The 25,209-nt window shown below is 41.2% G+C and overlaps 1 protein-coding gene across 4 annotated transcripts in view; it reads left to right on the top strand.

Annotated features, from left to right (window-relative positions):
• Positions 1–25,209, top strand: part of LOC128356277 (plexin-A1-like) — a 156,136-nt gene that overhangs the window by 38,781 nt on the left and 92,146 nt on the right. For all 4 annotated transcript variants that reach the window (XM_053316767.1, XM_053316768.1, XM_053316769.1 and 1 more), the window contains exon 3: positions 11,589–11,729. In XM_053316767.1, coding sequence (XP_053172742.1) covers positions 11,589–11,729 — 141 coding nt within the window. The remainder of the gene's footprint in view (positions 1–11,588; positions 11,730–25,209) is intronic.

The following is a 25,209-nucleotide window of genomic DNA, read 5'->3' as shown; positions in this document are numbered from 1 at the left end:
ACATTTAAGATGAAGAGCATGACAAACAGACAGTGTTGTGTCTCAGGGTGGAGTGGTTCATCTTACTGGAAAACTAAACTTATAGGATCATGTTGTGAATAGCGTAGTATGCTAGCAGACTACCATGCACAAATTAAACACACACACATACAGGGCCAACCACTGCCAGCCCGCCACTGCTGTAAATCGCTCTAAACCACGCTATAAAAGCTCATTTTAAACACCATCTGCATTCCTCATTCTTTATAACCGCCAGACGATATTTGTGTGTGTGTGTGTGTGTGTGTGTGTGTGTGTCTGTGTATGTATGTGTGTGTTCTGTCATTTTCTTTGTCCTCAAATCTCCTCATTTAAGCCACCAAGCTTCCTATTGTTACCAGTAACCTTATATTTAATTTAAAACATCTTCTGTGTCGCCAACATTACAATGTTGTGGTTTGGCTGGGCTCAAGCCATTTTGTGCCCAGAGCTCATCTCGACTTTGTTTACGTCAGTCAACAACTTCTCCCTGTCTGTTCTCTGTCAGTCTGTCTTTTTCTGCCTTGGGTGTGTTTGTGGTCAGTATTGCTAGATCTTGTGAGAGAAACAAGCAACCAGGGCTATGGAAACAAACCCAAAAGATGCAACTTGGCTGAAAAAACTGCCCAAAACAGGCAACCTTTCCTAGAGGGAGAGGGACCACTTGATCAATTAATATATGTGGGAATTTATTTTGTATTCCATTTGCAACCATTAAAAAAATAACTTTTAATTTGACATTTTTCCTTTCTGACAAAACAACAAAAAAATTAGGTATGAATAAATAAATTAATGAAAAGTTAAGAAGTTGGATAGGGATGGGGATGGGATATAGAGAGAGCGGATGACAGACAGCAAAGGGTCTTGGTTGGGATTGAACCTGGGATGTTGCAGTAAGCACTCAGCCTAATGTTATGTGGTATGTGCACTAACTGGTAAACCACCAGGGTGCAGCTAAGGATTTTAATGTCAGCTGGAACATGCGTGATTATGAGAGCAGGCAGTGATATTTGACAACTAAGATGAAGCTCAGTCAAACTTTATTTAACACTAGACACAGAGGGAGCAAACCCAAATAAGAAACCCATAACTACCGATATATGTAAGCGACTTGACACAAAAACAAGTCCAAAAGTCGCTTATAATAAGCAGACTTGGCATCTGTGTTTGTGGTGTGGGAAGGAGCTGAGTAAGATTTTTTTCTTCTTTTCTTTTCTTTCCTTTTCTTTCTTTTTTTTGCCTGTGTTTTGGAAAGACAGAAGACAATGTTGAGGAAAAAAAACAGAGAGCTCAAAATAAAAGAGGACGATTAACCGGAAAATGAACGTGTCAAAACAAAAATAAAGAGGAGGGTAAAAAAAAAAAGGGAAAATTGAAGAAGAAGCAGAGCTGTTTCAGGAGGGGAGTTGATATAAAATGAACAGAGGGAAAGAAATGAAAGAGGCGGAGGAGAGGGAGGCATTTGTGGCCAGGAATGGTTTGGCACACATTACTCTGAGGTGTGGTTTTGGCCTGGCTCCCATTAGCCTCTTGTGTTACATCCATTACAAACATCTGCACACACATGCACACACACACACACACACACACACACACGACTACACACTCTTACATGATGGCACAGTCAAAACAGACCCACATCTTAACCACCATAAAATTCCTCCGCCATAATTGTGCTCCTCCCCAAGAAAGATGGAAATCACCCATAACCCCCCCCATCTCTCTCTCTCTCTCTCTCTCTCTCTCTCTCTCTCTCTCTCTCTCTCTCTCTCTCTCTCTCTCTCTCTCTCTCTCTCTTCTCTCTCTCTCTCTCTCTCTCTCATTCTCTCTCTCATTCTCTCTAAAAGATGCTATTAGAGGCACCAGTGGCCATGTAATCACTTTGGCTCTCCCACAGGAAGACACACACATGCGCTCACAAACACACACACACACACACACACACACACACACACACACACCTACCTTGGTAATTACAGCTGAAGATGAGGTCCTATTTGCTGTAATCCTAGTGAATGGCTGATCTAGTCAGTAAATGGTGGGTCAAGCGGTGCTGCATAGTGTCACATCAAGAGCTGCATTGTCTGTGTGTGTGTGTGTGTGTGTGTATTTGTGTGTACGTGTGTTACTTCAAGCTATTAATTGATGCCTTTTTAATGTGACTGATGTAGATTAACTCAGTACACACAATTGCACTCTTGCATGTATTCACTGCACGCAAGCATTCTGTTACACATGCAAATTGATTGACCGTCTCACACACTTTGTGTGCACACTCTTTTCTTTCATACAAACATAGCCTCCCCCCACTCCTACACACACACACACACACACACACACACAAACACACACACACACACACACACACACACACACACTCAATACAAACACTTTACTCCCCAGCTGATTTCTTCCACTGTTTGTATGTGCTCCGCTCCTCTCCTCAAACCTGCATACACACTTCATAGACGATAACATCGGTCCCCCCTCGCTGCATTTAGCACTCTTCCCAATCTTTGTTTAGCTTCCCACCTTCCTGTGTGTGATAAGACTAGCAGCTTGTTAGCATAGCTCTCACTTTCTCTTAGTGGCGTGACTGTTTAGTAGTGGTCCAGAGATGCCAGTGTCACTACACAAATCATCTGCTTGGTTTCTATTCTTATTTGCATGCATCCATAGACATATAAATATTAAATATGGTCTTTAAGTGTATGCATGTAATGTCTTTAACATAAATATCCTCTCAGCAGTCTTTGATGTAAATCTGTAATATTATTTCGGTTGAGATATTCCATAAGGGATTTGTGTTGCGTCTCAATGTAAGAGGAGGTCTTTTCTCATTTGAATGGCGACACTAAGAAGGCATTCAATTGGAAAGCTCTATCTTCAAGTCTCATCTTATTGTATATGATAATGTTGTGGTGCAATTTCTTCCCCCGTTTGCAAGACAGCTGATAAAATCAGTCATAGTAAAGCACCTCTGTAGACGCTGCGCTTTTCACACTCACAGCTTTGTGTGTGTGTGTGTGTGTGTGCGCGCGTGTGTAACTCCATGCAGATGATTGAGTTAGCATGATTTAGTGATGGTCGGAAGATGAAATACCGCCGCCGCGCCGCGTCTAGCAACTCGCTACACACACTTATCTGACGACTGCTCGCTAAAGGCATTTAATTTGGAGGGAGAGAGGAGGGAGGAAGCAAAGGTAAAGAGGAAATACTGGGGGAAAAAAGAGGTACACTGGAGATGAATGAGAGGGAGAGAAATGCATTGGAGGGGGGAGGCTGAGGATGCGAGACACGGGTAGAGATAGAAGGATAGAGCGATGACAAGGTCTTTTAATTTCAGTGAGCATGAGGATTAAAAGTCCTTAACAGTGATGAATAGGTTTAATTTGCTGTTACAGCAGCTCACTTTCTCTCGTATTGTTTACACATATTGTATGCATGCATGCATATGCTCTGGGAGAATCACACCTCATGTGGCCTTCATTCCTTTTTTCTCTAATTTTTTGGTATTTTCTCAGTTTTTGCTTCTCCTGTAACTGTATGTGTTTATGTGGTTGATGTAGATGTGGTTGTGTGTCTGTATGTGTGTGTGTCTGTGTGTGTGTGTGTCTGTGTGTGTGTGTGTGTGCACTTGTGTGAGTATGTGACCTTTCATAAGCTCTGCTGGTGAAAGGCCACAGGCTCACACATGAATAACCATGGCATAGACATGCTGGTGAATACCAAAGCCAGTCAATGAGAGTTGGCATAGTAAGTAACCTGATAGGACAAAATGCACTGGTTTACACTGCAGGGTGATATAACTGAAAAATGGATCTTGACAAAATGTTTCAGATCAGTTGATATTTTTCAGTTCAGATATTTTTAACAAAATGTTGAATTAGACTACTTTACCCATCAAGGCAAACAAGGAATCATTTTAATATTAACATCACAATGAAAAACACACACGACTATTTTTAATGCATAGTTTCCTCACTGTCTGCACACGTTTTCTCATGCCACACTGTTTCTGTTGTTGTATCACATGTCCGTGGTGCAACTGATCAACACACCTGTTAAATAATTGGCTGTTTGCGTGTCTCTCGTTGCACACTCCGTTATCAAGGGATGTCTTAGGCTGTTTGTGAGCCAGGAAGGGAGCGTGCTTGCAGGGGTTTGTTCATGCAAACGAACTTTGCATCTTTATTGTGTGCTATGGAAAATTCCATTGAATTTTCTTATTGCTATTAATGAATATATTGCCAGGACATATCGCCATGATTTTATCACCCAGGTCTATTACGTGGACACGTATTCGAACTCACTGATGAGTGCTTGATGTAAGTTTCAACAGATATAACGGAACCTGCTTCAGAATAGAGTCCAAATCCCCCTTTATACTTCCACTTCTATTTTTAGGTGAATTAAATGCTCATGAAATTGCATCTCGTTTCATCCAAATCTCAAATCTCCTCACAACACATTGTTTTTTTGGACAGGAACACTAGATTGTCATGGTAGATAAAGAAAATAAGAGCCAGTCTTGTGCTGAAACATTAAAAAGATAATAGACAGACCTTTTGGATAGTTTTTTAATGGAGCAGTGATAATGATAGACGGGTGCTGGAGAACCTGGGATTCTTTGTGCTTTTTTAGTACAGGAGACTTGCAGGTGTGTGCATTAGTGTGGGTGATGTATAAATAGTGTGTGGAAGAATTACTGTAGGGAAGCGAGAGTGTGTTCGTCTGAGAGATTTAAGCTGGTTGAAACATTTGGATGCAACACAGAACAGAAAAAAGGAAGAATGATGATCTTCGCTGCATACTTTTCTCATTTCCATTTTTCTTTCCCTCTCTTCTCTCCATCTGGGCTATTTGTCTAGGCTATATACTATCCATCTATATACTTATCCATATAAAAACACTAAAGGAATAAATAATCTCAAGAAGCACTCTTTCACAAATACTGATAAATAGCATGCAGACAAAGATCTTTTTTAAGTAGAAAGATGGGAGTGTAAAGTTCATGTTTGCATCTGTTCTCCTTCCCAGACCTTAAAATAACCCATCTCAGACACACACTGTGTTTTGATAGCAGACACACTGACGTTCCTGTTTGTGCGTGTATATGTATTTGAGTGGACGCCTCCTCCATCATTGTCACCATAGCTCTTTGTCTGTCTTGGTGCTGTTGAGGGATGGGCTGGCTGGTCTCTGACTGTCTGACCCACATATGGTACAGGTTTACTCTGTTCTCAGCTGTACTTTGTCTGCATGTGTGTGTGCACTGCAGGGTTGTGGTGATGAGGGATTTGTCCCGTAGATGCATCGGGGCGATCACTCACTCATGTGTGATTCTCCATCTGCTCACACACATACACACACATACACACTTTGAGCAATCAGAGAGAAAAGGAGTGTCTCTTTTTTACTTTTTTATTTCCTCCTGTATTACGTACACACACACACACACACACAGCAAGAAGGGGAAAAGGTGCGTTACCTGACGTCTCTTATGGCGACTGTTGCCGTTTCAGTAACAATTGATGGATTTGTTTTGTGTCTCGCTGTGCTCAAGTTCTGCCAGGCACACAGTGCGATAGGAAGTGAGTGATTTCAGCTCTTTATCTGAGCTCCCCTGCCGCAGATAGAAAATGCAGCTTAAAGAGGGACAGGGAGGATAGGGGAGACGTTTACATGAAGCTGTCATTAAGTAGTTTCCACCGAGCTGAACATAATGCGGTCAGACTCTTGTTTGCATTTATTTGGCTGTGTGTGAAATAATCACACACACACTGACTCTGTTGAGCGGTCAAAGGTCAGTATTTGGATGAACTGTGAGGATAAATTAGCATAAAGTCTTGCAGCTATTCCTTCTATACTAAATAAAGTCTGGAGTTTTTAATTACATGATCACATGATCCTCACCAACCTTAGCGAGGAACACACACAGTAAAGGGGAGGCCGTTATACTCTCAGAAGTAAGGCCCTGCTCAGAGCAACCAAGTGGTATGTTACCTTACCCAAGATCACAGAGCTATTGGGGTCCACTAATAAAAAGTGTTTTCATCTGTTGTTCTCTCATTCACTCCCTCCCATCGTTCTGTGACTATAGGACCCTGCCACTTTTCTCTTCTCTATTCATCACCCTCTCCCCGCTTTTCTTCATTTCCTTTTGTTCTGAAGAGGGCCACACTGAATCTCCCACTTCAGTAGGGCCCCTTAAACACACATACACATCCGCACGCACACACACACACATACACACACAGACATACACATACATACAGAAATACACATGGGGCCCTCTTCCACATCAAAGTCAGGAATGTGGGGCCTTCTGCTATTATGCATGGGTAGACCTAGTTATGTTTAGTTTACCCCTCTATAAAGGTGGCGGATGTGCACTTGTGTGTGTGTGTGTGTGTTCCTACATGCTATTAGCGAGCCGAGTATGCTTTATGTTCCGCACACATCTCCAAATGCGCTTTGAAATGTCAAAGCCATTACCCAGCTACGTGCTCACGCTGGTGTGTTATGGATCTCGGGCCGACATGGGAACACCTGGACCATTTCCATCTGTTCCTTCTATGTGATGCTAATTCACTGTCTTGGAGAACCCCCCCCCCCTTAAATTTCCGTTCTTTTATTAAACTGTAGTGCAAAAAAATTCAACACATGAAGTGCTTCTTTGAATAAAGTTTCTCCTTCAGCTCGTTGCAACATTCTTTAACTCCATCATCCCTGCTACCAACACTTTTCTTTCCCTTGTTCTAGTTCCCCCTCCTCCATTTCTTCCCACAGTGCATCCATGCAGTAGAAGACATAACTCTCTCTTTCTCTCTCTCTCTCTCTCTCTCTCTCTCTCTCTCTCTCTCTCTCTCTCTCAGTTTCTAAGTCTCTCACTTTCATGTATACAAGCTCCATCAGTTGTCACTTGCGGCTATGACAGGCATCATTCTCATTGACATGCCACTGTCTTATCACCCGGCTCTCTCACCGTCATACCCCCAGCCTTCCTATCACCTTATGGCTGTCCTGTGTGTCTATCAGAGCTAACCAGGCCTGCCTGGCACAGATAAAACCCGGCATTAGGGGCTTTTGGGTGGATCTTCGGGTTGAGGGAGGTGTTGCTGCACAGAGAACAGATTAAAAAAAAAAATAGATGTTGGATGTAGTGGGAGGAGGAGGGGTGGTGTAGCTGGGAATCTTTCATAGTGGTGATATGGTGTGGCGTTGGTTTTAGTTGCAACCCTTTTTTCATCATACTGTAATACACAGCTTATGCAAGCTTTCTGAATACCAAGAGGCTTGTAGCACACAGGAAAATTCAGAGATGGTAATAAAATCCCTGAGGATGTCGGGGGGGAATGTTTGTGAATTTTAGAAATGACCCACTTTGTATGGACGCACTAGAAGTTATTTTACAACTTGTTTAGCTCGTTTATCGCATTAGACATCAGATTTCAGTTGTTTTCAACATTGCAGGGCCACTTCTCTCCAGAGAGCGCAGCTGTAGCGGAGGAAAAAAAAAACTCCTTCATTTCTTTGTTTTCGCTGTTCTGCTGAGCTGACAAACAATATTAAAAATCCAGGAAGGAATAACAATTGTAGGTCATGGAAGTACTCTGAGCAGCAGTTACAGAAAGTCTTGAAATTTGACATCAGAGCCATAGAGAAAGCAAAGTCTAAAGTTTTTTTTTTCTGTTATAACTTATTCAGCTGCCTTTTCTATCCTTTCCCTGTGGCTTTTGCTCCTTCTTAAAGGTTTATTATATCTCCACTCATTTTACCAACTTGGCTTTTATCCAAATCTTGGTCTTCAACTGTCTCTTTTTTTCTTCCATTTACTTCCACTTTGTTTCTTTGCTGTCTCAATACTTCACTACACGCTCATTACTTAAGACAGTGCCTCTAATGTGTTTGTTAATGTTACATTATACATGTTGATGAAAGAGCAGAGACAGGCTTTTCCTGAAAACACAAGCTTAGCCACCGTCCTGCGAATCCATCCATCACACACTTAGCAGAAAGCAAAGTAAGACAGAGGGGGGACAATGAGACAGCAGCAGTGTCTCACATAATCACTGACGACTGCATTGATTTTGTGACTTGGCGCACACACACACACACACATACACAGAGCTGTGCATGCAAACATAAACATAAATCTTTACATGTGTGAAAAAAACAGCATAAGGTGCTTGCTGATAAATGTGACTTACACACACATATGCACAGGCATGCACACACACACACACACACACACACACACACACACACACACACACACACACACACACACACACACACACACACACACACACACACACCATTAATTCCCAACATTTGTACACACTAAGCTCTTCCAGCAGAAGCTCTAAACCCTCCTCAGTGAATGGCTGGCTCCTGTTAACCTGATTATTAGGTTGTAACCCTTGACTCTCAGATGCAGTCATTCTGTTTGACTTGATTACACAAATGGCCCTTATTTATCCCATCCATCCATCCATCCATCCATCCATCCATCCATCCATCCATCCATTCATCAGTCAATCTGTTCACTTTGTATCTTCTACAGTCCTTTGTTCTCTCCCTGGTTTCAATATTCTCATGATGGTTTTGGCTGCAGTGCCTGATGAATATATTTATTTAAGGCGATTTATTACCTGTTGTTTTCACACGTCACTCGCCCTCCCTCACTCACCCCCACTCTTCCGTTTTCTCTCTTTCCCACCTTTCTCACTCTTTGCACACATTTTTGAATATTATCACTGCATATGATCTAAAAGGGAAAGAGTGAGTAAAACAAAAGGGAAACAAAGAAAGGAAGGGGTGAAAGTGTTATTTTGTTAAATTTAGTAGCGCAGCAGTCAGTGTAAGTGCTGTGTTTTGAGTCCCTGTTTGGAAGTGTACAAAGTGAGATGAAGTACGTTTGTACATTTGCAGGCTGGACCACGCACAGACAGGCAAGCAGATGGATACAAATGGAAGATAGGAAGGCTGACAGAAAGGCAAACTTTTATTCAGTGTATTTTCTGTGTCCAAAACCAGTCTCAACTTGCGACTGGTCATTAGCAGCTGAACTGGACTTGAGTGTCTGGTCCAGAGATAGATGTGGCTGCCAATGGAAATGCCTCTTTTTTATGTTTGAGAGAGAGAGAAAATGATGCCGGGAGCACACCGAACAAACACTACTCTTTCACCTCTGCACGTGTCAGCTGGCGTTTTTCCTTATTCTGTTTGTCTGTTCTTCAAAACTCTGTGTGTGTGTGTGTGTGTGTGTGTGTGTGTGTGTGTGTGTGTGTGTGTGTGTGTGTGTTTAGATGCGAGCCATCCCTGAATGAAATGTATCCTTTGTTTACGGGCCCATTATCTAGATAATAACATCCATATTTCCTCTCATCTCCAGTGCTTTATCACAGCCTCATGAGCACTTTCTCTCTATCTCTATCTCTATCTTTCTCAGCTTCCCTCTCTTTCTCTCTCCCTGGCACCCACACGCACAAACACACACACACACATACACACACATGCACGCAGGCAGTGAGAGATAATGGGATTGTTGCCCCTGGTTTCTTTTGGTGAGATTGTAAATAAATTCTTCCATCTCAAATGTGCGTTCAGCACGTGCATGCGTGTGTGCATGCACAGATCTATCAAAGCACTTATTAGGGTATGCATATCTATCATCATCTGCCCATGTGGGTGTGTGTTTCTCATCATTTTCATCTATCTGGGTATGAACCTATCTGTGTGTGTGTGTGTGTGTGTGTGTGTGTGTGTGTGTGTGTGTGTGTGTGTGTGTGTGTGTGTGTGTGTGTGTTTGTGTTCAGTATCATTTTCCAGCCAGTCATTGCCTGCTGTCCCTTCCTTGTCACTGTGGGCTGATAGCAGTGCGAGTCGACAAAGCTCAGTAATGGAGAGCTGATACTTGCCGCCGCCGCCGCCCCCCCCCCCCTCCCACCCCCCCAGTCGCTCTGCGCTTTTCATTTGCTGCTGAGATGTCTTTGGCTCACAGCCATCCCAGCCAGCCAATCTCCTATCTTGTATCTGCACCATTACTTTCCATATCTGGGGAAATTATTCGCCATGGCTCACAAAGAAAATTTGAGCGTGCCGTGCACTCGCTCGCTTGCAGTGTGCTACAAATTGTTATGTTTGTCCACAGGTGTATTGGGTGATTAAGTTCCCATTAAAAGCCAAAGATAGTAGCGCATTGTTATTCACTCTGGGCTTTATGCAGGGACTCCATGTTTTCATACGCGCCCATTTTTGTCATTATTTCACTTTTAAAAGTGTTTTCATTAGTTCCTCCAAGGTGCTGAATAGATCTGTCTTTCCTACAGTTGTAATAACACTGGGCCTCTGTAATCATGCCTCTTTTCACAATCATGATACTATATTCAATACAGCTATTAACACAGCTTTTCAATTAAGCCCTTTACATGGCTCTGTAAAGCTGTCGTTCTCAACCTTTTTCCAACATGTCGGTAATTTCACGCTGCCTTCCGCTATAATAACCACCGTCACTGCTAAAGTCAATGTGGCCCATTTCTCCAGCTGAACAAAACGTACAGAGACTATTATATGTGCAGACTCTGGTTTAAAGAAGAAATATGTAACGTGCAACTGTAGATACATTAGTTGGATATTGCAAGGCAGATAGAAGTGAGAAAACAAAGATTAATGTGTCACAGTGTTTCACTATATCTTTATGCTAGTATGTGTTTCAAATATAAAGCCATGTTGTTTTAGATGTATTATAATAAAGCAGCATATTTTTCAATGTATTTTCTGCTGTTTAATACTGTCTTGACTTCTGCCAAGCAACAGGTTACAGTAGTATTCTGAGCTATAACATTACTCTCACTTGCTTTGTATGAACCTGCTGCTTCAGACTCAAATCTCTCATCATCTTGCTTTCTGTGCTGTATTGCTGCAGCGATTAGGTAATGAATTGTTAAGTTGATCGACTTGAAATTAAATCAGCAGCTGTGTTGATAATTGTTTGTCATTTTTTAAGGAAAAATGTCAAACGTGCTTCATTCAGATGTGAAGATTTGAAACTTTTATGTGTCATACATGATAGAAAACTGAACATTTTTAGTCATCACCTCTCACTCTAAGAAGTTGTAATGGGCTTAGACAAAATGATACTGATGTTAGTGATTAATTGAGAAAATGATTAGCAGACAGATCCATACTAAATGTAATCTACCTTACTTTCCTTTCCTACTTTCAACGTTAATCTAAACTTATTAAATACTACAGCAGCTGCAGGCATGTGATGTACACGGTTTATAGAAGTGATTGAGATGGCCTGCGAGGCTCACTCATTAATACATGTTACTCTTGTAGATATTGTTATGGCAATAAAGATGCAAATGGTACTCACTCTGTTCAGCATAGTTTGTGATTTTTCATGAACAGTGTGAGGTTATATGATTCCTGAAAATGGATATTTGATGAAATGACACATCTCTACACATTTCAGACCTGGAATATATCTGAAGTGCTTTTCTACGTTTGTAAGTTTGAGTGTGATTCTAAATGTGATTTCTTTTGTGATTCCCTTATAGATCTTGGTGAACTCTGTGAGTCCTAACCGTCCCGCGGTGCTCTATGAGAAGGTGACCGTTAGCGAAGGAGGAAGCCAATTACTGAGGGACATGCTGTTTAGCCCGGACCAACAGCACCTCTACACGCTGACTGACAGACAAGTGAGTTCATTGTTTGAGACACAAACGGAAATATGCACAAATTAAGAAACACGTGCGCAGAATACATCTGCCTGTGCAGCTGTGATGTGGGAACTAAACTGCAACATAACAAGTCACATGGAATCAAACTGATGGAATTCCTGCTTGTGGTGAACACACACCCAGTATGTATGCCATTATGATGGGTATATGTATATAGCCATCATTAATCACCGCATCCAGCATGCCTCAGCACTGCAGTTACTACAGGTGACAACACGGGGCTAACAATGCCTTGTTAACACACATATCTGCAGTTAGATATTTTATTTGGGTGGACCCACAGGGCTACTAAATAACACACAAACACACTCGCATTCTGTTGTATTGCATAATTGCAACAACAGTCTGGTTCCAACTGTCCAGAGCACACCTCACCCCTATTAGTCACTAGTTGTGGTATATTTTAACCCTCCTACCCACTGAACAATCACAACAGAACTCATTCCCATGGGATGTAATTATACAGAAACACACACACACACGCACACACACACACACACACACACTCTGATTCTCTCTAACCAACTCCAGCCACACGCACGACAGTTCGCTAATAATCAAGATGTTACATGCACACAGACATGCAGAGAGCGTTAAAGGTCACATGTGGAGTGTGTGTGTATGTGGCCGCGGTCATTACCAGCTTCACCGCTGGTGAGGGCTGTGTCTACTTTGATGGTGAGACAGGAGGGTGGTGGGTTTTTTTTTTTGTGAGGGGAGGGAGGGAGGCGGAGGAGAGCGTGTCGCATCTCTGTCGCTCCCCAGGCCCAGCTGCTCCCCTCGTTTTTCAGTCTCATTAGTGTGGTGAGTGAAGGAAGCAGAGATGGAGCGAGGGGGGCGGGAGTGAGGGTGTGTGTGGGGGAGGTGGTGGGGTGGGGTGGGAGAGTGGGGTTGAACATGATATGAATATGTCTGTATTTAATAGATCCAAAACGAGCTTTGGGAAAAGACTGTCTGATTAAAAAGGGTGAGATATGTGTCTGAGGTCTATTTGGTGGAAGGTGTTTGAGGAGAAGCAAGTCGATTCTGTAGCTGCTAAACCAAAGTGTGGCTATGAAATGCAGTGTTTTCCATTGATTCATGACATGGACCTGTAGCAATTATATAAACTGTGATACACACTTTATACATTTCCAGATGAACTACTGGAATACGTGTGTATTGTGGTATGGGCTGGGTATTGTCTAAAATGAATGTAGGTGCCAATAGCATACAGACTTTCACTCTCAATCTATTCTTGTTTAGTGGTGTGAGACACAAGCACACATATGAAAACTTTTCCAAAATCAGAAAAGTTAAGATCAGGAAAAATGTGATTTCGGAAAAAAAAAGACTCTAATAGAACATGTGATAGTTGATACTGGTGAAACATTAAGATGCTCATGTATGAACTGCCTAAGGGGTAAGGGCTCTAGCCTTCTCCATCTCATATGATTCGATTCATATCTAGATACACAAATCATGATCCAACAGAATAATGATAGACAAATCAATTTTAACAGATTTGATTTGGCCATAATTAGTATTTGCTATGTGTGTGACCAGTGTTACAAAAATAAAAAAGGTTATTTCTTGCCTTTTTACCTCAAATACTGAATCAGAAATAAAGTTTTTTTCTACTGCAACACAATGACACTGTAAACATGGGCAGTGTGACACCGGATAGATTTCTGGCCCCACTCTAAAGATGATGAATGATGATGACTTTATCACTAAAATGTAGCTGAATGGGACTTGTTAATTTCAGTACCTGAGACAGTGTCATCATTCTGAATGTGATATTTTCAGAAATACTCTGTGTGTGTGTGTGTGTGTGTGTGTGTGTGTGTGTGTGTGTTGAAGCAGCCAGTCAGAGATAACGTTAGCTGCTTGTTGTATGCTCCACTCCTCTCTGCTACTTTACTGTCAGTGCACAACTAGCCTTCTTAATTAGTTGGAAGGTTTGACCTGCCGCACGAATAATTTATGATGCAATTGTGAATTTTGCAGACCGTTAATGCAATGTAAAATTTTCAGGCAGTGTGTTACTCAGTAGTCCAAGGGAGATGAATCACTTTTAGTAGCATAGTAGCAACACAGAGACACATTTTTCTATAATGAACATGTTAAAGATCAAACTTTTAAATTATCGGTTTGTTTTCTAGAAATGTGTAGAGTAATACACAGGTAGGTGTGTGTATGTGTGTGTGTGTGTGTGTGTGTGTGTGTGTGTGTGTGTTGTGTCTTTGTGGACTGCTTTACTTAATCTTGGCATCTAGAGCAGCTAAGGGCACGACGGACGCACAATCACTCACCTTTACTTATAGACACTAATACAAGACATGAACAATGTATCTGTTCACACACTTGTACACTTCATGTACGCACACACACACTTACAACCATTAACACTCCAAGGACGTTCTGTCTCCATCCTGCCCTTTTTCTTCAGAACTACCCCCATGTTCACACACATACACAGACACACACTATTATCTTGCTGTCTGTTTGATCCCCATTAATGGTTACCAGGCTTGGGTTAAGCAGAACGGGGGGCTGGGGTTGCCAGCACTCCTAGCTAAACCCCCTCTCCAGCACTAATGACTGGAGGGGGCAATTCCCTTCTCTCACCCTCCATCCTACCCTCATCTTTATCCTCTGCCCTCCATCTATCCCGCCATGCCCCCCATCCCTACTTTTATAAATCCGCGGCTCGGCTGCTACACACACTCCCATGTTTCCATCTAAGCCCAAATTGAGTCCTTCCCTCTCAACTGCCTTCTGCTGATCCCATTCCCATGTTTTTAATGATCTCTCACTATCGCTGCTGCGTCCCTCTTTTCTCTCTCTCACTCTCACTCCCACACACACACACACATACACACACACAAACACACACACTGTGTCTTTCTTGGTCTGGCACCCCAATATTTCTCTTGACATGCTTGTGAGCTATGAACCAGCTAGACCCCGCAGGTCATCTGGAACAGGCCGTCTGGTTATTCTGCGGGACTCCACAAAAATTGGTCAAACTGCTTTTGGCTTTTATACTCCAAGTCGCTGGAACATTGTACCCAATCATGTTAGGCATGCTATTACGCCATCGTCTTTTAAAAGTAATCTGAAAACATTCCTTTTTAGCTGCGCCTCTCAGTAGTGTAGTTTACTGGTTTTAATTAATACTTTAAATTATTCTATTCCTACTTTTTCTTAATAGTTTTTAACTCACATGTATTATTTATGTATTTGTTTTAATTGTGTTAACTTATGTCTAAAGTTTTATCTTGTACACTATTCATGTAGTTTTTGTGGCTGCAATTTCTGTGGTAGTCAGAGCTCTGTGAAGTACATTGAACTTCCACCTAGAATAAAATCTGGTACATGAATAACGTTTTGCTGTCTAACTTTCTAAAAGCAGGCAGAGGTGGAAATTTGTGGAATAGAGAGGAGCATGGATTGATGAAGGGGAGGTGGAGGACTTGAGGCATGATGGTAGGGGGCTGGTTTTGAGATGAAGCAGGGTACTACTGTATGACACACACACACATTTATCCACCCAGAACCACACACCAGTAAGCTTGCATGAGAAATGCAGCTATGCTCCATTTTTCCCCCTATTTTCTAATGAAATAGATACACATAGCCCTGCTCTCATCCTGCAAGTAGATGTGTGTGTGTGTGTATCTGTGTGTGTGGGTGTGTGTGTGTGTGTAGCCGGTTGTCCACGGGGGTTCCTCAGACAAGCCAAGCACATTAAGGTGTCACTGGACATATCCACTGATGCGTAGCCCACGACAAGTCGCCACCCCACACACACTCACACACACACAAATGAAGGCCCAGGCAGTGAGTCAGACTTCGGGGTGAGGCCCAATGATTTATGACTCGCTCTGTTCCAGCTATATTCATCACTGTCATTATTATCAATGGAGGATATGACAGCAGGAGAGGATGGCCTGCTGCGCACGCACATGTGTGTATGTGTGCTTTAATTGTGTGTGTGTGTGTGTGTGTGAAAGAGAGAGAGAGACAATATAACTGTTAATATGATGGACTCAGTAGAAGTATGTCAATGATATTGGTTGATAAGAGTCTCACTACAATTACTTGTTTCAGTTAAAAAATGCTTTCATAAATGTTGTATGTTCCGCAGATTATCATATGAAAACGGAGAGCCTCTCATGTTTGTGTATGTGTGGTCTTAACTAAACTGACTTCTCAAGATATTCGAGGCTTGTTATGGTCTTCTACTGACAATTCTGACAAAGACACAGGTTTAAAAGATTCCTGTCATCCACATTTAGTTTAATTTAGATTCTGTTTTTAATCAGGGATTTAACCTCTGTTTATGTATTTGTCTATGTCTCAGAAATAGCTGGAATTTCGAAAACTTGTATAACATGAAAAGCTCTACCACTCTGTGTGTGTAAAATTGTATAGCAGATGGAAAACAGTTAGGCTAGGACAATGACTGCTAAAAATCTTCTTTTTTTCATATTACTTGTCATATTTACCAGACTATATATTATAAAATAATTTTCCACCTTACGGTGATGCTCCTATTTATTCTTTATTTATATATATATAATCATGTACTATAAATGAGTATCATATTCAGGAGTGAAGAATACTAAAATATGGTTCTATTTTTCATATCTTGTTGACTATCAAAAGAAATAATATTATAAATAGATTTGAATAACACTCTGACTTCCGTTATCTCAGTATCTCATCTTTTAAAGTGACATTATTTTAACAAAAACTTGTGTAACAGACTGCTGCGTCTGAAACTGCTGCTCCAGCCTCTGAACTGTGGTCAGGAAACACAGGGGGTAGTGTTTTTATAGATTCAGACCTAAGTTGAAGCTACCTCTGGGGTTATCATGTGAGAGCTTGTAGCATTTATCGCCTGACAAGCTCATACTGAACATTCTGTTACATTCACTGTTGTGTTATCTCTAGCTTACGGCATAATATAAATAAATAAACATTTCGCCTTCAGATGCATATTTAAGACCTTTTTCTTTACAGGGTTTACACTTTGAAACAAATCAGCTCAATCACCTCAGTCAGCTACAGATGGTTATATATGCTCGCATCGTTTATTGATTCAGAGGACAAAAATCCATGCTTGTTGACTAAATTAAAAGTTGCTTCTGTCTACTTCTGTGTGAAATTAAAGACCCATTGTGTTAGAACTCACTTAGAATTCAGATAGATAAATCTGCCATTGTAGACTTTTGGGACGTTTTGACAGACATAGCAACAGTAACTATGGCAACAACAGGAATTCTGGATTTGGAACTCCCAAACATGACCACATTAGTTTGTATGATGTCATCTCACATACACACACACACATTATGATTATGACATCACACATGATGTCATAATCAAAGCAAAAGAATCTCTATGACACGTTGTTCATGTCATCAGGACATTATTTTATGTCGCCAGATGTATGTAAGTAGATCCCATATTCAGTACTGTGGTTACATTTCTGTCAATTGAGACAAAATCTTTCAAAGAACTATTTGATAACAGATAGACAACACCCTGTTATTGAGACATTTCAATTTGATAACAGATAGACAACTGTCTGTTATTGAGACATTTCAATTTGATAACAGATAGACAACTGTCTGTTATTGAGACATTTCAATTTGATAACAGATAGACAACTGTCTGTTATTGAGACATTTCAATTCAATAAGGGATTCACAACTTTGAACAGACCACAACACCAGACGCCATGGTTTCAACAGTATCTTCAATAGTCTGGGGATCTTACAACTGGACCCAGGACCTGCTTTACAGCATTTACAGCTGGGCCACAAAGGTTTACCTGGTCAAAGAGAATGAGGAGTTAAAAACTGTTCTCCAAGGTGCTAAGGAACAGAATTTACTTCAGGAGCAGAAGTTCAGTGAGCTCTCCAAAAAACTGGACAAACAGGTGAAAGAAAATAAGTCTCTCTGGGACCAGATTGAGTATTTAACCAATGAACTCCACAGAGAGCGAGGCTGGAGACAGCAGCAGACCAAACTGTACCAAGCAGAAAGAGCCAAGTATAACCAGGAGTGTAAACTGAAGGTCCAACTTGGCAAACGACTTGAGGAAACTGAAAGACAGTTGGCTCATCAGCAAGAGTCATTTAGCAGAGGGATGGAGAAGGTCAATGCTACCTACCATGAACTCTCTCAGCATTATGCTTATGTCTACCAGCAATGGGGAGACATAAAGCAGATGTATGATGCTGAAAAGGACAATAATGCCACCCTTCAGGTGAAACTTCAGGAGCAATATGTATACTATTCTGGCCAAGTGTCCAGTTACAAGGACCAGCTTTGGGGTTTGGAGAAGGAGCACAAAGCCCTGTTTAAGAAAATGGAGCATGAAACAAAAGCTGCTGCTGATAGAGAGGATATCCTCCTTATGCAGTTGGAGGACATGAAAAATAAAATCCACCAAGAGTCCATGCCAGTGTCACAGGACTCTGAACAAAAGGAAGAGCAGTACATCCCTGTGTCACAGGACTCTGAATATGTGGAAGAGCAGTACATCCCTGTGTCACATGACTCTGAATATGTGGAAGAGCAGTACATCCCTGTGTCACATGACTCTGAACAAGTGGAAGAGCAGTACATCCCTATGTCACATGACTCTGAGCAAGTGGAAGAGCAGTACATCCCTGTGTCACATGACTCCGAACAAGTGGAAGAGCAGTACATCCCTGTGTCACATGACTCTGAGCAAGTGGAAGAGCAGTACATCCCTGTGTCACATGACTCCGAGCAAGTGGAAGAGCAGTACATCCCTGTGTCACATGACTCTGAGCAAGTGGAAGAGCAGTACATCCCTGTGTCACATGACTTTGAACAAGTGGAAGAGCAGTACATCCCTGTTTCACATAACTCACCACCTCCAATAGAGGTGTCCGTTATTGTACTGCAGCCTGCAGCCTGCAACCTGCAACCTGCAGCCTGCAACCTGCAACCTGCAGCCTGCAACCTGCAGCCCGCAGCCTGCACGCTGCAGGAAGAGGACTCCATAATTATCTTACAGGATTCAGATTCAGATTCAGATTCAGAAGATGAGACCAGCGAAGTAAAATATGTATATGAGGAAAAAAAGAAGCCCTTCTGGAAAAGAGTCCGTCACTTCCTCGGCTTAAGAAAGAAAAAGAAGAAGAAAGTGCACTTTGACATCCAAGTGGATTATTCCACTTAAATACATGCAAGTCAGCATCAATATAAATTTAAACAAAAAACAAACAAGAAAAAAACAACAACTAAAATAACAAACCCATCCCCCAAAAAAACAAAAAAGAAACAAAAAACAACAAAATAACCTAACCCCCTCCCCCCATAAAACAACAAAATAACCTAACTCCCTCCCCCCATAAAACAACAAAATAACCTAACTCCCTCCCCCCATAAAACAACAAAATAACCTAACCCCCTCCCCCCATAAAACAACAAAATAACCTAACTCCCTCCCCCCATAAAACAACAAAATAACCTAACTCCCTCCCCCCATAAAACAACAAAATAACCTAACCCCCTCCCCCCATAAAACAACAAAATAACCTAACCCCCTCCCCCCCAAAACAACAAAATAACTCAACCCCCTCCCCCCATAAAACAACAAAATAACCTAACTCCCTCCCCCCCTAAAACAACAAAATAACTTAACCCCCTCCCCCCATAAAACAACAAAATAACCTAACCCCCTCCCCCCATAAAACAACAAAATAACTTAACCCCCTCCCCCCATAAAACAACAAAAAACCCCGACCCCCTCCCCTAACAAACAATAATATTTATAAATTGTATATATGTACATAAATAAAAATGCATATAATTAATATGTTATACTGTAAGATATATAAATGTACATAAATGAAATAAATCAATTCAAAATAATGTTTAGCCTTTATTGTTGTATCTTGTAGTTGTTACACATTAGTTGGTGGGTCATGTATGGGCATCGCTACTTCTTCTAATACAAGGTGTCACTTAAAGCAGGTTGTACACTGGTTGATTTTGACATATCCAAACTTTTGCCCTGCCATGTCCTTTTCACAAACTAAAAACAAATCAAACTTAATTCAAATGGTAAACTTTTCCAAACCCCTTAGCCTCAGCCAAGCAGCATGTCTGGTCCTGAAGGGAAGGGCATGTCTGCTGGTCTCTGCTGGCTGAAGGTGGAGGAGAGGCAGATATGTAGTCCTTTTAACCTTGTTCTGATAACCAGTCAAATAGTCTTTTTTAAAGAATAATTTGAATAGAAGAAGGCCCTATTATAAAACTAGACAATTGACAGTAGATATGATACATCTTCCACAAATCAGCACTGATGCCCTTTTCCACCACGGCCGCTGATTAGTGTGTTGAGAGTCATGTTGTTGCTATTAATGTTTTTCTTCTTTTGGGGCATCTGTGGCTCAGAAGACTGGTGGTTCGAGCCCAAGCTCCTTCAGTCCACATGTTGAAGTGTCCTTGGACTAGATACTGACCACCAGTGGCTGTGCCATCAGTGTGTGAGTGTGTCTGAATGATCTATTTGGATCCGATCACTTTTAGCTGGGATGGATCACCATGGATGGGGATAACCTACTCTATGCTGAATGGCTAACCTGCTCTGAAGTACATTATCTTCAGAGGATCAGATCAAAACCTGCCAGTGGACTGACCAGATCCCTGGTTGCATTGAGTCTTCATTCCAACAGGATCTTGACAAAAGTCATGAATTTACAAACATGTAACCAATAATACAGATACATTCATTTTTTATTGGTCACTAGAATCACAAGAGTCACACTTTAATGTTTCTTTTGTGTCCTCTTGGGTTTAAAAATGGAACTTCTAACAAATAATACATAATGCATTGCATTTTAATTGTGCAAAGGTTGTTTATTTGTATATTTATTAGAAATAATCCACACTCTCATCTCCTCTCTGCTTGGCCAGCACAAACAGTCTTACATTGTTTTTAACTTTTAACTTAAAAATATCCATTTAAAAGCCTTGGCCTTTCTTTTAATGGAAATGATGTCTAGTGCTTTTACATCTTCTATTCTAGTCATGTGATGATATTATTTATGTATGATCATATATAATATATATACAATATATCAAATATTATATTATATGTATTATATATATATATAATGCTTACATTTCACTTTGTTGAATATCAGTTAATACTCACTGAAATCGATTTCCTAGCAGGTTTGATAAGGGTCTGTTTAATCACGACCAGGCTATACACACATAAAGGCCTATTCATATTTCAAACTGTGTTATTGTCAGTGGGAAAAGGAAATATTTACTTTCAGATTACCAGCTTAGTTGGTGTTATTTGTTAGCTTAAGTTGTTTTTCGTTTTTGACACAAATGTGAAAATCTGCACTTAAAACAATGTCATTCTCTCAACTTGAACTTTTTTGAGTCTTCTCTCTTCTGTGCAAAAACTGGCACTGAGGGAAATCAGCACCTCATGCTGTCTTGGCTCAGTCAAGACTTTCAATCATCAAATCATTTCCTCTTCTGTTATCTAGCCAAAAAGGTAGAAAAGCTCAGTCTGAATTTGATGCCACAGCTGCCATTCTTGTTCTGCGCCTCAGTGTCATACACACACGGACACACACCCTTGTGTCTTTGTTGGCATCCATGCATGTGATAGCAGTGTTGAGTGTGGTGCTGGCTAATTGCTGAAAGCATGAATATTCATCTTCTCTGCTGTGGGAAGAAGGACTGTATGAACGTCCTGAAAACAGACAAGAAGGACTTGGAGGGCTTGATACAGTGCTGGGAAATGATGTATTCTGTGTATGCATGAGACAACCTTTGTTCAAGTGTCAAGGAGGCTGCACTGAGTGTTATAGAGTGTGTGTGTGCGCATGCATGCGCGTGTGTGTGTGTGTGTGTTGTTGTATATCTCAATCACATTTAGTACCAGTGATGGTTCATGTGCTTGTGCATTGATTCAACCACATCTGCATTGTAGAAAACTACTTGCACACATGCTCAGCATTTGAACATACATTTCTGTCTGTGTGTGTGTGTGTGTGTGTGTGTGTGTGTGTGTGTGGGCCACCACGCCATTGTCTGAATTTCCATTCAGCATCTGAAAGAGATTTCCCCCTCCACATTTCACCAAAACTCTCATCCCTCCAAGGAATCTGCAATTATGCACATGCACATTGTGCGCACACACACGCAACCATAAAGTGCTTGTGCCATTCACAAACTGTTGGTTTGAGTCCCTACAATAGCCAACAATGGTCTGTATTGTGTTACTGGCCCACACAACAGGGCCTCAAGTAATATCTTACCCAGAGGGGTTCGTCAGACATCAATCCACTCTGTGTGAGTGTGTCCGTGTGTGTGTGTCCGTGTGTGTGTGTGTGTGTGTGTGTGTGCGTGTGTGTGTGTCTGTCGGTCTGTTTACATTCACATATTACTGGTTCGCTGCCAATCTCGTTAGCAAACACATTAGCACAGACTGACATCAACACACATAATAAGCAGCTGGTTGTATCAATCAAGACTGACATTTAGTGAACTAGATACAGCTAATCAGTCACTTTCTAAGTAGCTCAAAGATTCATTTCCACAATTTATCAAACTCTGACCGACTGAGGAACTTCCGAAGTTAACAAGCACAAAATGCGGCAGTTAAACATCAGCCACTGTTGGCTGACACATTCTTACATGTAAGAATTTGATATAAGAACATATATATGTGTGTATGTGTATATAAAAAGAAAATGTCTCCCTTCACTTTGTTCATGAACTGAGTCCACTAAGTATCAAACCTGCTCATTTAGATTCATGAGTACAGCTCCAGTTTCATCTTTCCTGGTCACTGGTGTGAGTGAATACTCACGTGTGCTATACTACACACACACATGCATACATATATACATTCTTACACCACACACACACACACACACTTTGAGGAAAGAGGTGGTCATTGTTATGTAAATGTTAATAGACCTGGTGAAGCGAAGCGATGACGGGAGTACAGTGACTAGAAGGGAGGGGTGCTGTAGCAGGTGGGGGTGTAGCCATGTAGGTATGTGGCACTCAATTACAAGAGTTCAAACCATTATAACACCTTCCTCAGCACAGGACCGAACACACACACACACACACACACACACACACACACACACACACACACACACACACACACACACACACACACACACACACACACACACACACACACACACACACACACACACTGTTAATAGTACACTCTCACGTATATGCAGATGTCGACATTTGTAGACCTCTTGTCCTTTTCTTGGTATGACAAATGTCTGTACTGTCAGTTGGGTACTACTAATACATTCATGTATAACCAGAGTCAAATTGGGGAGCTTAGTGAGACGAAAAATTGAGTGTGGAGAAAGAGGAGCAGAGGCCAAAACCATAGCATATTACGAGCAGCAACAAAGAAGTTGTGTTTTATCTAACCCAATATTGATTCAGTTATTTATTCAAATCTTATACATTTAAAGACAAATGATTACGATGGTCTCAAAATGGTTTGAAAATTTCAAGAAACAAAGTATGATTTCCATTCAAATACAAATACCGAATTAGTTCGCTAATTGTTTCAACAATAATTTGAAACAGAGATTCCAGTAAAATACAAAAATATGTCAAGTATATAATGAAAAACAGTGAAAAAGAGAGTGAGTGTCCCCTTCCCCACTTCCCCCCTTCCCATTAACACTCATGACTTAGAAATATGCCTTGTCATCGCAAAGATTTCACATTCTTTTGCTCTGTCTTACTCTTCTCTACCTCTCTACCAATTAATGGAGTTTCCTCCTTTCTGTGACATGATTAAAGAAGAGAAGGGGGAAATAATGGAGAGAAATGAATTCCTTCTAACAGTGGCACATATGTGAGGAGATTGACCAAGATGCTGTAATTAAGCAGAGAGGGATGTTTTCCATGTCTTCTAATATTTCAGACCCTTTTTTTGCCTCTCACTTTTTCTCTTAATTGTGTTTCCTGCCTTTTCTCTCATGTTGCTCCTTCCTGTTGTATCTTTATCTCTTGTGGTTTTTCCTGTTTTTTACAAAATGTGTGCGCTTAATTGAGTGTGTGCGTGCCCCATCAGAAAAGTGTGCTCAGACACTTGTCTTGCGCGTGATGCTATCGGCCCTAATGGAAGTCTAGCTGTCACTAGATAGCTCTGTCTTTCTCTCATCTCTCTCTGTTTTACTCCGCTGTCTTTTCCCAAAGGATGGTGTGATAGAGCAGACTGATAGGGTTAGAAAAGAGGGTGAGATGGATAGGGAGGTTAATGGTTTCTCTCTCCCTCCATCTCTCCCTCCTCTCTCTGTCTTCTCAATCACTATCAACATCGCCGTACAATCGGTCCTCCTGTTGCCTGACAGTGATTGGGGCTGACTGATTGTCATGGAATGAGGCCAATCAAAAGCTGGCATGGCCTGCAGATCCCCTCAGAGTGGCACATCACTATATTCACTCCTGTGCCTTAACCACAAGCCATGGTGATGAGAACAATGAAGTGTCACTCATGCATAACAGCACTGAAAATTGTTTTGAATTTCATTCAAATTTCTTTTGAAATTCACGCACAGCCAGCCTCATCAGACCCGGTTATGAAGTATCAACTCTGGGGGGGGGGTGTCACAGACTGGGTTCTTCCAGTGTTCACTGTCAGAAATTACAAGAAGAATACCACAAAAATACAGCTATAAAGACATTAGAACATATAATAACTAGGGCTTCAACTAATGACTGTTACTCTTACTTTCATATCCGATCAACCGTCCAAAACCCAAAGGTATTCAATTTACAGTGATGTTAAGCTAGAGTGGGCACAGGTTTGGTATGTGCAGCGTAATGAATGAATCAAATGATTAATCAATCATAAAAATAGTTGATGATTAAAGGGGCACTCAGTGAAACTCAGTTTATTTGTCATACTACTGTTGCTTCTACTGTTACTACTGTGTCGTTGCTGGGGGCTCTGATGCTTAAAATAGTTCATGGAAAGTCTGCATAACAAACTGGAGGCATGGAGCTTGAAAGATGTAGGTGTTTACCATAAAAGGAAGGTCTAATGAAAGATGCTATTGAGGCACATTGTGGGTGTGATGTAAGTATCTATAGAGCTTGACTCATACAAGAGACAAAAAAAAAGTCAGGATATCTGGCATCTGATTTGTTGTGTTTGACTATTTTTCTTTTTAATTTGCTGTTGGCTCATTCAGTTCATAATTGTTTCAACAATAGCCGCGTTAAATTGTAATAAGAGTCCAATAGTACAGTAGTCAGAGAGATCCAATCATTCAGACCACATTAGCACGTGGTCAACAGGAAGAAGCCACAACATCAGGCTAAATTAATTCATGTGGATGGAGTACACATGACACATGCTGTCTGATATGCTTTTGGGCTGAAGGGT

The sequence above is a fragment of the Scomber japonicus genome, chromosome 3, assembly GCF_027409825.1.
Source record: "Scomber japonicus isolate fScoJap1 chromosome 3, fScoJap1.pri, whole genome shotgun sequence".
Taxonomy (NCBI): domain Eukaryota; kingdom Metazoa; phylum Chordata; class Actinopteri; order Scombriformes; family Scombridae; genus Scomber; species Scomber japonicus.
Note: the sequence above shows the minus strand (reverse complement) of the source record. Positions and strands in the feature narration are given on the sequence as shown.